Source organism: Protomyctophum bolini (assembly GCF_963924005.1).
Source record: "Protomyctophum bolini genome assembly, chromosome: 3".
Taxonomy (NCBI): domain Eukaryota; kingdom Metazoa; phylum Chordata; class Actinopteri; order Myctophiformes; family Myctophidae; genus Protomyctophum; species Protomyctophum bolini.
The window spans coordinates 5410772-5426022 of record NC_137864.1 but is presented as its reverse complement, the minus strand read 5'-3'; the positions used below and the strand labels follow the sequence as shown (position 1 = coordinate 5426022).

Genomic DNA, 15251 nt, shown 5'->3' with positions numbered 1-15251 from the left:
ATCCTCAAAAATGATGAAAAACGGCATGCTATAGTATGCCGTACGGTAGGGGCTATAGCCCATGTTCAAAAATGATGAAAAATGAGGATAACATTTTTTTCAAAAATTCAAAAAACGATGGACTATAACCCATGTTTTTTGAAATTTTGAATTTTCTTCAAATCCTCAAAAATGATGAAAAACGGCGTGCTATAGTATGCCGTACGGTAGGGGCTATAGCCCATGTTCAAAAATGATGAAAAATGAGGATAACATTTTTTTCAAAAATTCAAAAAACGATGGGCTATAACCCATGTTTTTTGAAATTTTGAATTTTCTTCAAATCCTCAAAAATGATGAAAAACGGCGTGCTATAGTATGCCGTACGGTAGGAGCTATAGCCCATGTTCAAAAATGATGAAAAATGAGGATAACATTTTTTTCAAAAATTCAAAAAACGATGGGCTATAACCCATGTTTTTGAAATTTTGAATTTTCTTCAAATCCTCAAAAATGATGAAAAACGGCGTGCTATAGTATGCCGTACGTTAGGGGCTATAGCCCATGTTCAAAAATGATGAAAAATGAGGATAACATTTTTTTCAAAAATTCAAAAAACGATGGGCTATAACCCATGTTTTTTGATATTTTTAATTTTCTTCAAATCCTCAAAAATGATGAAAAACGGCGTGCTATAGTATGCCGTACGGTAGGGGCTATAGCCCATGTTCAAAAATGATGAAAAATGAGGATAACATTTTTTTCAAAAATTAAAAAAACAATGGGCTATAACCCATGTTTTTTGAAATTTTGAATTTTCTTCAAATCCTCAAAAATGATGAAAAACGGCGTGCTATAATATGCCGTACGGTAGGGGCTATAGCCCATGTTCAAAAATGATGAAAAATGAGAATAACATTTTTTTCAAAAATTCAAAAAACGATGGGCTATAACCCATGTTTTTTGAAATTTTGAATTTTCTTCAAATCCTCAAAAATGATGAAAAACGGCGTGCTATAATATGCCGTACAGTAGGGGCTATAGCCCATGTTCAAAAATGATGAAAAATGAGGATAACATTTTTTTCAAAAATTCAAAAAACGATGGGCTATAACCCATGTTTTTTGAAATTTTGAATTTTCTTCAAATCCTCAAAAATGATGAAAAAGCGGCGTGCTATAGTATGCTGTACGGTAGGGGCTATAGCCCATGTTCAAAAATGATGAAAAATGAGGATAACATTTTTTTCAAAAATTCAAAAAACAATGGGCTATAACCCATGTTTTTTGAAATTTTGAATTTTCTTCAAATCCTCAAAAATGATGAAAAACGGCGTGCTATAGTATGCCGTACGGTAGGGGCTATAGCCCATGTTCAAAAATGATGAAAAATGAGGATAACATTTTTTTCAAAAATTCAAAAAACGATGGGCTATAACCCATGTTTTTTGAAATTTTGAATTTTCTTCAAATCCTCAAAAATGATGAAAAACGGCGTGCTATAGTATGCCGTACGGTAGGGGCTATAGCCCATGTTCAAAAATGATGAAAAATGAGGATAACATTTTTTTCAAAAATTCAAAAAACGATGGGCTATAACCCATGTTTTTTGAAATTTTGAATTTTCTTCAAATCCTCAAAAATGATGAAAAACGGCGTGCTATAGTATGCCGTACGGTAGGGGCTATAGCCCATGTTCAAAAATGATGAAAAATGAGGATAACATTTTTTTCAAAAATTCAAAAAACGATGGGCTATAACCCATGTTTTTTGAAATTTTGAATTTTCTTCAAATCCTCAAAAATGATGAAAAACGGCGTGCTTTAGTATGACGTACGGTAGGGGCTATAGCCCATGTTCAAAAATGATGAAAAATGAGGATAACATTTTTTTCAAAAATTCAAAAAACGATGGGCTATAACCCATGTTTTTTGAAATTTTGAATTTTCTTCAAATCCTCAAAAATGATGAAAAACGGCGTGCTATAGTATGCCGTACGGTAGGGGCTATAGCCCATGTTCAAAAATGATGAAAAATGAGGATAACATTTTTTTCAAAAATTCAAAAAACGATGGGCTATAACCCATGTTTTTTGAAATTTTGAATTTTCTTCAAATCCTCAAAAATGATGAAAAACGGCGTGCTATAGTATGCCGTACGGTAGGGGCTATAGCCCATGTTCAAAAATGATGAAAAATGAGGATAACATTTTTTTCAAAAATTCAAAAAACGATGGGCTATAACCCATGTTTTTTGAAATTTTGAATTTTCTTCAAATCCTCAAAAATGATGAAAAAGCGGCGTGCTATAGTATGCCGTACGGTAGGGGCTATAGCCCATGTTCAAAAATGATGAAAAATGAGGATAACATTTTTTTCAAAAATTCAAAAAACAATGGGCTATAACCCATGTTTTTTGAAATTTTGAATTTTCTTCAAATCCTCAAAAATGATGAAAAACGGCGTGCTATAGTATGCCGTACGGTAGGGGCTATAGCCCATGTTCAAAAATGATGAAAAATGAGGATAACATTTTTTTCAAAAATTCAAAAAACGATGGGCTATAACCCATGTTTTTTGAAATTTTGAATTTTCTTCAAATCCTCAAAAATGATGAAAAACGGCGTGCTATAGTATGCCGTACGGTAGGGGCTATAGCCCATGTTCAAAAATGATGAAAAATGAGGATAACATTTTTTTCAAAAATTCAAAAAACGATGGGCTATAACCCATGTTTTTTGAAATTTTGAATTTTCTTCAAATCCTCAAAAATGATGAAAAACGGCGTGCTATAGTATGACGTACGGTAGGGGCTATAGCCCATGTTCAAAAATGATGAAAAATGAGGATAACATTTTTTTCAAAAATTCAAAAAACGATGGGCTATAACCCATGTTTTTTGAAATTTTGAATTTTCTTCAAATCCTCAAAAATGATGAAAAACGGCGTGCTATAGTATGCCGTACGGTAGGGGCTATAGCCCATGTTCAAAAATGATGAAAAATGAGGATAACATTTTTTTCAAAAATTCAAAAAACGATGGGCTATAACCCATGTTTTTTGAAATTTTGAATTTTCTTCAAATCCTCAAAAATGATGAAAAACGGCGTGCTATAGTATGCCGTACGGTAGGGGCTATAGCCCATGTTCAAAAATGATGAAAAATGAGGATAACATTTTTTTCAAAAATTCAAAAAACAATGGGCTATAACCCATGTTTTTTGAAATTTTGAATTTTCTTCAAATCCTCAAAAATGATGAAAAACGGCGTGCTATATTATGCCGTACGGTAGGGGCTATAGCCCATGTTCAAAAATGATGAAAAATGAGGATAACATTTTTTTCAAAAATTCAAAAAACGATGGGCTATAACCCATGTTTTTTGAAATTTTGAATTTTCTTCAAATCCTCAAAAATGATGAAAAACGGCGTGCTATAGTATGCCGTACGGTAGGGGCTATAGCCCATGTTCAAAAATGATGGAAAATGAGGATAACATTTTTTTCAAAAATTCAAAAAAAGATGGGCTATAACCCATGTTTTTTTAAATTTTGAATTTTCTTCAAATCCTCAAAAATGATGAAAAACGGCGTGCTATAGTATGCCGTACGGTAGGGGCTATAGCCCATGTTCAAAAATGATGAAAAATGAGGATAACATTTTTTTCAAAAAATCAAAAAACGATGGGCTATAACCCATGTTTTTTGAAATTTTGAATTTTCTTCAAATCCTCAAAAATGATGAAAAACGGCGTGCTATAGTATGCCGTACGGTAGGAGCTATAGCCCATGTTCAAAAATGATGAAAAATGAGGATAACATTTTTTTCAAAAATTCAAAAAACGATAGGCTATAACCCATGTTTTTTGAAATTTTGAATTTTCTTCAAATCCTCAAAAATGATGAAAAACGGCGTGCTATAGTATGCCGTACGGTAGGGGCTATAGCCCATGTTCAAAAATGATGAAAAATGAGGATAACATTTTTTTCAAAAATTCAAAAAACGATGGGCTATAACCCATGTTTTTTGAAATTTTGAATTTTCTTCAAATCCTCAAAAATGATGAAAAACGGCGTGCTATAGTATGCCGTACGGTAGGGGCTATAGCCCATGTTCAAAAATGATGAAAAATGAGGATAACATTTTTTTCAAAAATTCAAAAAACGATGGGCTATAACCCATGTTTTTTGACATTTTGAATTTTCTTCAAATCCTCAAAAATGATGAAAAACGGCATGCTATAGTATGCCGTACGGTAGGGGCTATAGCCCATGTTCAAAAATGATGAAAAATGAGGATAACATTTTTTTCAAAAATTCAAAAAACGATGGACTATAACCCATGTTTTTTGAAATTTTGAATTTTCTTCAAATCCTCAAAAATGATGAAAAACGGCGTGCTATAGTATGCCGTATGGTAGGGGCTATAGCCCATGTTCAAAAATGATGAAAAATGAGGATAACATTTTTTTCAAAAATTCAAAAAACAATGGGCTATAACCCATGTTTTTTGAAATTTTGAATTTTCTTCAAATCCTCAAAAATGATGAAAAACGGCGTGCTATAGTATGCCGTACGGTAGGGGCTATAGCCCATGTTCAAAAATGATGAAAAATGAGGATAACATTTTTTTCAAAAATTCAAAAAACGATGGGCTATAACCCATGTTTTTTGAAATTTTGAATTTTCTTCAAATCCTCAAAAATTATGAAAAACGGCGTGCTATAGTATGCCGTACGGTAGGGGCTATAGCCCATGTTCAAAAATGATGAAAAATGAGGATAACATTTTTTTCAAAAATTAAAAAAACGATGGGCTATAACCCATGTTTTTTGAAATTTTGAATTTTCTTAAAATCCTCAAAAATGATGAAAAACGGCGTGCTATAGTATGCCGTACGGTAGGGGCTATATCCCATGTTCAAAAATGATGAAAAATGAGGATAACATTTTTTCAAAAATTCAAAAAACGATGGGCTATAACCCATGTTTTTTGAAATTTTGAATTTTCTTCAAATCCTCAAAATTGATGAAAAACGGCGTGCTATAGTATGCCGTACGGTAGGGGCTATAGCCCATGTTCAAAAATGATGAAAAATGAGGATAACATTTTTTTCAAAAATTCAAAAAACGATGGGCTATAACCCATGTTTTTGAAATTTTGAATTTTCTTCAAATCCTCAAAAATGATGAAAAACGGCGTGCTATAGTATGGCATGAATTGAACAAAGGGCATTGTTCAATTCATCAAAACATTTAGAGACAAACAAATAGACACCTATATGTAGTTAAAGCAACAGAGTTAAGCAACAGAAACAAACAATGGATTCTACAGTGTAAAGACACCAATTTAATTATAAATGTCAATAAAGTTGAATATCTAATAATATCAATTTAAAATGTATTATCCAATACAAATTTCCTTACCATTTTTAATGTTTTATTTTTGTATTGCTATTTTTATTTGCTAATTGTAGATTGACCTACTTTTTGTTTCTGGCATTCCGCTGCTTGTTATTTTTTATTTTATTTTCATGTGAAGTACTTTGAGTTGCATTTTATGTATGACATGTGCTATATAAATAAAGTTTAATATGTGAAGTACTTTAGTTGTCAAGGATGCAGACAGAGTTGAACCCAGGAGCAAAGTCACAACAAACTAGAGTATAATAATAAAGTATTTAATAAAGAATTACGAGATATCTTACACAGGGGAATGCAGGTAGGAATCAGGCATGAATCAGAATGACATCAAAGTCAACACATGAACAGGCAGGACATCTGTGACACAGGTTATGAACTGACAATGAGTGTTTGTACTGAGTCCAGTTTTATAGTGAGCAGGTTGATTGGAGAAGTGTTCACTGCTGGGCTGATTAGGTAGTTGACAGGTGTGTAAATGGAACTGGGTGTGCTGGAATGGGATATGGGAGGCCAGTGTGGAGACTGAGGGAGAGACAGAATGTGACAGAGTTGCATTTTATGTATGAAATGTGCTATATAAATAAAGTTTACACCACTGACTGTCCCTCCATATAAAATAAAGGCGAAAGTCACAAAAGAAAATTGATCAGTTACAATTCCAGACTATGAAGAATCAATTAATAAAGGAATACTTCCAGATTCAGTTAAAGATTAGCTACAATAATTGTGATATTAAAAGTTAAATGCTCGTCATATGACATAACAGAGAGGAATGGGCCGGACCCTGCGCGCAAGGGGACAATTTACAATTTTACAATTTAGGCATTTAGCAGACGCTCTTAATCCAGAGCGACTTACATTAAGCAAGAACAAAAGCATGGGAATACATCACATAAAAGCATTTATCATGAAACATGCGTGCGTATATATAATTGCACCACTGAAGAATCCCAACAATGTGAAGTGAGGGGCGCTCTCATCGTCAGATTCGCCGCATGGAGCTGGGGGGCGATGGGCTGAAGTCCAGGGGCGATGAGCTGGATAGGGGGAGGAAGAGGAGGAGGAGGAGGAGGAGGCAGCAGGTAGGCTGGCGGATGATGAGTGGACGGAGACTGATGGCAGCCATTGGACGGTGAAGAGAGAGGCTCGGAGCTAATGTCAGAGACACTGGGCTGGTCCACAGTCAGGTGAAGGATCATTTAAAATCACAATAAAGTGGAAAACAGGAAACAAGAAATGGGTAATACATTTTAAATTTATATTGTAATCACAGACTATCTTCTTGGTGTCTTTGAACTATAATTTGACATTTGATTTAAACATACAAAAGGACAAAAGTGTCATCAAAGCAGGTTATTGAGCAATGCAGGGCCTCGCACCCCATATAGGTCAGCAGAAGCTGGCTAATAGTACTATTACCATCGCTTTTCGTGTTGCTTTGCTTTGTGACACTTGAGTTCATTGCATGTGAATAGGCCTAGACAGTTAAATAAATAAAACAAGAAAAATACTAAAATAGCCAATCTACAATCTGGCTCATATTACATAATTTTCACATTTTGTGCCCATATATGGAGCTGAGTGGACCTGGCCCCTTTTGTGGCCATATATGGAGCTGAGTGATTGCTGATGCAACACACTCCATATTTGGATAGCGGGACAGACACACACACAGACAGACAGACAGACATGATCTGCTAGGTCTCATAGTAAGTGCTCACTGGGTTCGCAATCACTGCGTTCGCAATAATGAGAAGAACCCATTGCAGCTAATGCTAACATATGCTGCAATGTCCATGTCTATGCCAAAATGAACCAAAAATGTTCCAAATTAAAGTCGATTCCTTGGTGAGACCTGGTTGACGCCACGGTGCCTTTCACTAATTTCCAAACGCCTTGTACGATTTAATAAAAAAATATGAAATATTCACACATAATAAGAAGAACCCATCATCATCATCATCATCATCCAGCAGCTAGCTAACATGCTAACAGATACTACATGTCCATAACTAAGCCAAAAATGGACAGAAATGTTCCAAATTAAAATCGTTCCCTTATTGGCCCCTGGAGAAAGCCCTGCTGCCTTTAAATATTTTCCAAACACCTTGTACGATTTATTAAAATTATGAATACCTCCATCCACCGCACACTGTAACAAGATGGCCGCCGCCGTGCTGTTTTGGAATTACTGAGAGGTAGGGGCGGGACCATGCCCCCATTGGCTCCTGGGTTGGAACCCCAGTTGGAATCAGCCAATGGCAGCCTGCACGATCCGGGCACCGGCCAATCGGTGGCCCGGAAGTTGCAACATTGTTGAAACACTTGGAACAAAAAAAGGACGAAGATGGAACTCGACAGCTCAATGCTGCAGTAATTTGAACTTTTCAAGGCTAGAATAAAAAATAAAAACTCAAAAGCACCCGGAGACATCTGCTGAATGCCCAAAGGTGCCGTGGCGTAATGGTGTGGAGCGCTTGGCCCGTTGCCTCTGCTACAGTCAGTTGGCCGGTTCAAGTCCCATGTCATGACATCAAGGTGCTGGAGGACCATCGGGAGTTCCTCCTACAGCTCAATGCTGCAGTAATTTGAACTTTTCAAGGCTAGAATAAAAAATAAAAACTCAAAAGCACCCGGAGACATCTGCTGAATGCCCAAAGGTGCCGTGGCGTAATGGTGTGGAGCGCTTGGCCCGTTGCCTCTGCTACAGTCAGTTGGCCGGTTCAAGTCCCATGTCATGACATCAAGGTGCTGGAGGACCATCGGGAGTTCCTCCTACAGCTCAATGCTGCAGTAATTTGAACTTTTCAAGGCTAGAATAAAAAATAAAAACTCAAAAGCACCCGGAGACATCTGCTGAATGCCCAAAGGTGCCGTGGCGTAATGGTGTGGAGTGCTTGGCCCGTTGCCTCTGCTACAGTCAGTTGGCCGGTTCAAGTCCCATGTCATGACATCAAGGTGCTGGAGGACCATCGGGAGACGGTGCTCTCTCCCCCTGTTTCCTGAAAAGTAGCATTTGGGGGTTATGTTTGAAAGAACCCTGTCCACCTAAAGTTTTACAGATAAGAATTAGGTCAAACTTTTAAAAAGAAATAGCAATGCATTTTGGCCCATCATCTGACAGAATAGTCTGTGACTATATGAATTTGACAATGAAAAACTGCAAATTGCGGAAATTGAAAATTGCGGAAATTGCGTATGTTAAATTGGACATTTTCATGGTAAAAGATTAGCTGGACAGGGTTCTTTCAGACATAAGCCCCAACCGTTACATCTCAGGAAACAGGGGGAGAGAGCACCGTCTCCCGATGGTCCTCCAGCACCTTGATGTCATGACATGGGACTTGAACCGGCCAACTGACTGTAGCAGAGGCATCGGGCCAAGCTCTCCACACCATTACGCCACGGCACCTTTGGGCATTCAGCAGATGTCTCCGGGTGCTTTTGAGTTTTTTTTATTTATTCTAGCCTTGAAAAGTTCAAATTACTGCAGCATTGAGCTGTAGGAGGAACTCCCGATGGTCCTCCAGCACCTTGATGTCATGACATGGGACTTGAACCGGCCAACTGACTGTAGCAGAGGCAACGGGCCAAGCGCTCCACACCATTACACCACAGCACCTTTGGGCATTCAGCAGATGTCTCCGGGTGCTTTTGAGTTTTTATTTTTTATTCTAGCCTTGAAAAGTTCAAATTACTGCAGCATTGAGCTGTAGGAGGAACTCCCGATGGTCCTCCAGCACCTTGATGTCATGACATGGGACTTGAACCGGCCAACTGACTGTAGCAGAGGCATCGGGCCAAGCGCTCCACACCATTACGCCACGGCACCTTTGGGCATTCAGCAGATGTCTCCGGGTGCTTTTGAGTTTTTATTTTTTATTCTAGCCTTGAAAAGTTCAAATTACTGCAGCATTGAGCTGTAGGAGGAACTCCCGATGGTCCTCCAGCACCTTGATGTCATGACATGGGACTTGAACCGGCCAACTGACTGTAGCAGAGGCATCGGGCCAAGCGCTCCACACCATTACGCCACGGCACCTTTGGGCATTCAGCAAATGTCTCCGGGTGCTTTTGAGTTTTTATTTTTTATTCTAGCCTTGAAAAGTTCAAATTACTGCAGCATTGAGCTGTAGGAGGAACAGGCCTTGAACATGGAATGTCTGTACTGAAACCCTGATGATTAGACCACTGCACCATCAGTCAGACACTCTCAGGCAAAGTCTCCTGGTAATTTTGAAGTGATCTTTTGTTCGTTAGCCTTCAGTAAAGTTTAAATAACACAGCATCATATTAATCAGATCTTTCTTAGCGCTGCTGAGGTCTTCTTTTGTATGATAGTGTAACAGCCGGGAATCGAACCCTGGTCTCCCACGTGGAAAGCCAACATCTTAACCACTACGACAATTTGAGTTATCCTCATTTCTCATCATTTTGGACCATGGGCTATAGCCCATATCGTACGGCATACTATAGCACGCCGCTTTTCATCGTTTTTGAGGATTTGAAAATAATGAAAATATGGCGTGAGCCAATGGGACTGTCTTGGGGGAGTGATTGACGGGTTGCTCTGTGTATAGTTAGGTTGAGAGAGCAGACCTGTCTATGACGCACACACGTAAATGCTGTCATTGCTGTCGTTGTATTTTACATCCAGGTATGCCATTACCAGTTAACTGATCAATAACTAAGTTTAACTATGGATACATCTTCCATGAGGGGGAATCGAACTACAGTCTCCAAATACCCTGCAAAGAAAAGTGAAAAATTGTGATTGGGTGAAAAAGATGGCAAAAAAATGAACACTAGATGGCAAGAAAGGCAAGCCTTCGTTTCATTGGCTGTCCCGCTGTGCCGACTATCCGCGACCTGCCCTACTAGGAGTATGTCGGGTTTGAACCGGCACACTTCTACTAGGTATACTACGGATATCGTCTGACTTACCCGCTGGGCCACTTAACGGCACACAATCATGGTGAATTTCTGGGCTAGTTTAAAGTTGTCCTTGTGGAAATCGGTGTGCAAAGCAAAGTGTCACAGTTATGACTAATGTGGGATTTGAACCCTGGACCTGTGGATCACAAGCACAGCCACTCATCACACTGAGCTAACTGCTGGTTAATATAACACAGCTTTTCTGTTTTACTTGAAGTTGTCCTTCTGAAAGTCAGTGTGCAAAGCAAAGTGTCACAGAGCCACATGACTAATGTGGGATTTGAACCCTGGACCTGTGGATCACAAGCACAGCCACTCATCACACTGAGATAACTGCTGGTTACTACAACACATCTTTTCTGTTTTACTTGAAGTTGTCCTTCTGAAAGTCAGTGTGCAAAGCAAAGTGTCTTGAAAGTAAAGAATTGAGTGGGGTTTGAACTCACCATCTCCCAATCATGTGGTAGCGTTCTAACACATTGAGCCACTGGTTCCAGAAAATTCACACTGCTTTTTTGTTTGTTTTATTCTTCTGAAATTGGTCTTGAAAGAAAAGATTCGAGTGGGGTTTGAACTCACCATCTCCCAATCATGTGGCGGCGTTCTAACACACTGTGTATTGTGACAATACACACTTGTTTTTTGTTTGTTTGGTTCTTCTGCCACCAGTTGTGATGGAACAGACTTCGCTGTGACCGTTGTGAATTATGGGTGGCTCCCAGAGGTCCTTGATCCCCATGGGGGTGACAGTGGTCATTGAAGCGTGCACACACAAATGCACATACCGGTATGCACCTACACGCACAGGCGCACATGAGTATGCACACCTGTACCTGTAAATAAACAACACAAAAACTAAGGCAGAAATGTAAATTTTAAATTTCAACAGTAAAGTAATATATAAAGAAGAGAAACACAAAAGTACAAAAATAACATTTTCGAATTACCTGTATTTGCTTTGATTTTTTTAACTTTCTCTAACCATTATTTGACACTTTTGGTTGTTGAAAAACAGCTTCTAACCATTATTTGACACTTTTGGCTGTTGAGAAACAGCTCCTAAAACATTATTTGACACTTTTGGCTGTTGAAAAACAGCTTCTAACCATTATTTGACACTTTTGGTTGTTTCAAAATTTCAAAAAACATGGGCTATAACCCATCATCATGGTCCAAAATGATGAGAAACGAGGATAACTTTTTTTTTTCAAAATTTCAAAAAACATGGGCTATAACCCATCGTTTTTTTCATTTTTTACAAATCCTCAAAAATGATGAAAAACGGCGTGCTATAGTATGCCGTACGATATGGGCTATAGCCCATGGTCCAAAATTATGAGAAACGAGGATAACTTTTTTTTTCAACATTTCAAAAAACATGGGCTATAACCCATCGATTTTTAAATTAAAAAAAAAAATTCAAATCCTCAAAAATGATGAAAAACGGCGTGCTATAGTATGCCGTACGATATGGGCTGATTAATGAGCTTTGTCCCTGTCAAATAAATAAATATAAAATAAATAAAGTGTCCAAATAATAGAATATAAAAGTACAATATATTGTCCACAGTACTTCAGTAGATGTTTGTTTGTGTCTCAAAAAGTACCAACACATTCCTCATATTGTTGTCCTTTTAGAGTCACAATAAACAACCAACAGTCCTAACAACACTAATGTTTAAACAATAACAGAGTTAATGTTGGCTAACAACCATGCGGTTCTCAAACAAATCTTACCTCTCAGCAGCAGCGCCCCAAACACTGCTATGCACCGCTTGCGGCTCCATTTTAAATCATAAGCCCCGCCTGCTGTATCCGGTTCTAGACCGTCGGTCATTGGTCCGTCAGAGTGAATCAGTGCCGTCGAGTTCTGATGATCCTCATGGGAGCCCCGCCTCCCCGCAGCCCCCCCCCCGCAGCGGTGGAAAAAAATAATTGATGTTTTCACTGGTACTTTGGGTAGGCTACAGAATTGCGCCGCCGCGGAATTATTTATTTCCCAAATGGTCTAATGGTCTGTAACGTTAATATAAAATGTCCACGAAAATCTTCATGGGGGCTAAAAGGGGCTATTTAATTCTTCATGGGTGCTGTAGCCCCATAGCCCCCACAGAGTCGACGTCGTTGGAGTGAATGGATCAGCTGTGTGGATTTACAAGCCACACGCATGCACGCGCGTGACGCGCGCACACACACACGCACACACACAACAGACAGACAGACAGAGACCCACAAATTATATAATATGAAAAGGTTTGTCAAGAACCGCTGCATCCATAATAATCTTCAGACACATGCAGTGTCTGCTGGTGAACACAGCCTAGTTTCACCTGCTCTCTCTCTCTCTCTCTCTCTCTCTCTAGAAGTGTATATTTGTATGTCTCTAAATGTTGTGATGAATTGAACAAGGTAAACAAGTCTAAACAAAATAGGTATACTACAACGTTTACTTAAAACACATCAAAGATGAATTTCACTGCACACCGGCAGTGAAATTCGGAACAGCGCCACAGCGCATTGACACCGTGGCCAGAAATGTCATTACGTGGTGGTTCAGCACAACCATAAAGAATCCCCGGCGGCCGGAGGTGGTATCAACGTCGTATGAACGTAATATAGACGTCTTTTTGCAACGGACTGTGAGCACGCCTAACGCCTAAAGTCGTAGTTTGTCAGGTCGTATCGAGGACGTTGTGCGGACGTCGTATGGACGTCTGGCTGGGACGGCGACGGCGACCTGGACTACTACGTGTTATAGGTTTTGGGGTTGGTGTTTAGAGAGAGGTCCGTTTGACGTCGTATGGACGTCCCGTTGGTTATGTGCTCAGGACGTCGTATATGTACGTTTTGGGGTTGGTGTTTACAAAGACGTCTGTTTGACGTCGTATGGACGTCCCTGTTGGTTACGCGCTCCCCCTGCTCAGTTAACTTATATGTGCTCACTTGCTCAGCAAGGTAGTTGGAAAGATGTCACTAAATGTCTTTGTGCAGCAACTTCAATTGTAGATTTTTGTTTTTATTGAAAAAGTTTGTGATGCCAAAATTAAGGGACAGGTACGTGGTGAAAATTAATTAACACCAATACATAAAAGTTGATTATTTATCATACACTGACTGAAAGTGAGGACTGGTGGGATTTGAACATGGAACCTCTGCATGAGTGCTATTCGTCCACTCCACTATCTCATAAAGGCGCACAGGCTCACTAATAGTAATCTTAAAGCCTTTAGTTTTTTATTGCAAATTCCAAAATACTCCCACTGACTTATAGGAGGACAGGGGTTTGAACTTGGAATCTGTGCTGCAGAGTCTGCACAGTGCACAGCACAGTCACAGCTTGTGTTTCTTCTGTTGTTGAAGTGATAATAACACCTTATGGTGATATTACAGGAGGCTGTCTGTCTATCAATCGTCTTTTTCACCCAGACAATTGTATTATTGTCATTTTCATAATGTTGCTGATGTCTGAGAGGTGGACGGGTCTACATCCCTGCTATTTTCTTTCGAATTTCACGTGCATTTAGTGATAGAGTGATAGACAAAATTCCCATACACCCACAATGGGCTTCTTTTTTACTGGACCATGTGCCAGGAATGTTACAGTATTGTGATAGCATTTTGTTTTCTAACCCAAGCACTGAAGCTTGCACACAAGCTTAAGGTGATCGCCGTCATCACAAATGTGATGAGGTCAGCACAAATGTGATGAATAGAAAAAATACAAATAAAAAGTATGTCATGACATCACAGGTCCTCTCACATTTTGGATGGCTGGCTCCCCGGCTAAACACAGGGGACCTGGCATTTACACTCCTGGACCAGCAGCCATTGTTGACATGGTCCATTGCCATGCACGCTGGTGTTTGTATCCATGTGCGTGAAATGTAACAATAGGAAATTCTCCATTACTGAATTCCATTCACCCTGGCACATTGTATCCCACTGCAGTCGTAGTACTTTACTAACGCCGGGGTTGCGATTTAAAGAACCTGTTGAGGAATAGAGCTGGAAATAAATAGGGTAGAGAAATCACAAAGGCTTGGCAGGCTAACAGACACAATGACAGACAAAACACAGTCAGGCAGGGCACCATGCTGGCAGAGGCCAGCATGAAAGAAAATTGAAGCAAAGCAAGAGAGAAAGGCACAACAATGAGCAGGAAAGAAGGGAATTGTTCACAGGACTGCACACACGGCCATAGTAAATGTGATGTGATTCACCTGAAACAGCTGCAACAAAAACCAATTTTAGTTTCTTCCAGTCCAGGTATGCTTCCCTGAAGAGATGACATGTCATGTTGACAAACTCACTATTAGACACTTGATGATTAAGATATTTTGCTCCTCTTTGTGAAACCGCCTTATATTGAAAGTATTGTGAACATACACAAAATAAAAAAAATATATGTCCTTGCTTTTAATGTTCACCTGTGAAAAAGAGGAGATACATATATAGACTAACATTTTCTTACTTTGACTGGAATTTTATTACATAGTATTTGATCGTGATTTGGTTTCAGTAACTCTCACATTAATTTCCTCACTTTGTGCTAATACACCTTATTTTTGTACGACAATAAAGGGAAGATATGTTGAGACCTTTAAATCCCAGGGAGATATTTCCTTTAATGGTAAGCCGTTCTGTTGCATCAGTCGATACAACTAAATTTGCTGATTTAGGTGGAAGTGCTGATAAAGGGACGAGGGCTGGTGAAATGAGCCTCTCAGCACAAAAGCTAGTGGAAGTCACATTCACTCAGTCAAGGACACAAAGGAAGCAGACATGGAAGACACTGGGGTTTCGGGGCTTTGTATTCACTAAGCTTTTGGCGAGCTTCATGAAACCAAGGTTACTTACAAGGTTACTACGTTTTGCTCACATCCTTTCTCTACTGCAGTAATTCTCAACCTGCAGGCA

At 39.0% G+C, this 15251-nt stretch overlaps 1 protein-coding gene across 1 annotated transcript in view; it reads right to left on the bottom strand.

Moving 5' to 3' along the window:
* Window positions 1–12171, bottom strand: part of LOC308313451 (F-box/LRR-repeat protein 18-like) — a gene marked incomplete at its 5' end in the record, with an annotated part of 64407 nt that extends 52236 nt beyond the window's left edge. Inside the window, 3 exons of the mRNA XM_080760549.1 lie at window positions 10781–10805; window positions 11162–11167; window positions 12072–12171. Of these exons, the coding sequence (XP_080616675.1) occupies window positions 10781–10805; window positions 11162–11167; window positions 12072–12171 (131 nt within the window). The remainder of the gene's footprint in view (window positions 1–10780; window positions 10806–11161; window positions 11168–12071) is intronic.
* Window positions 12172–15251: the final 3080 nt, after the last annotated feature.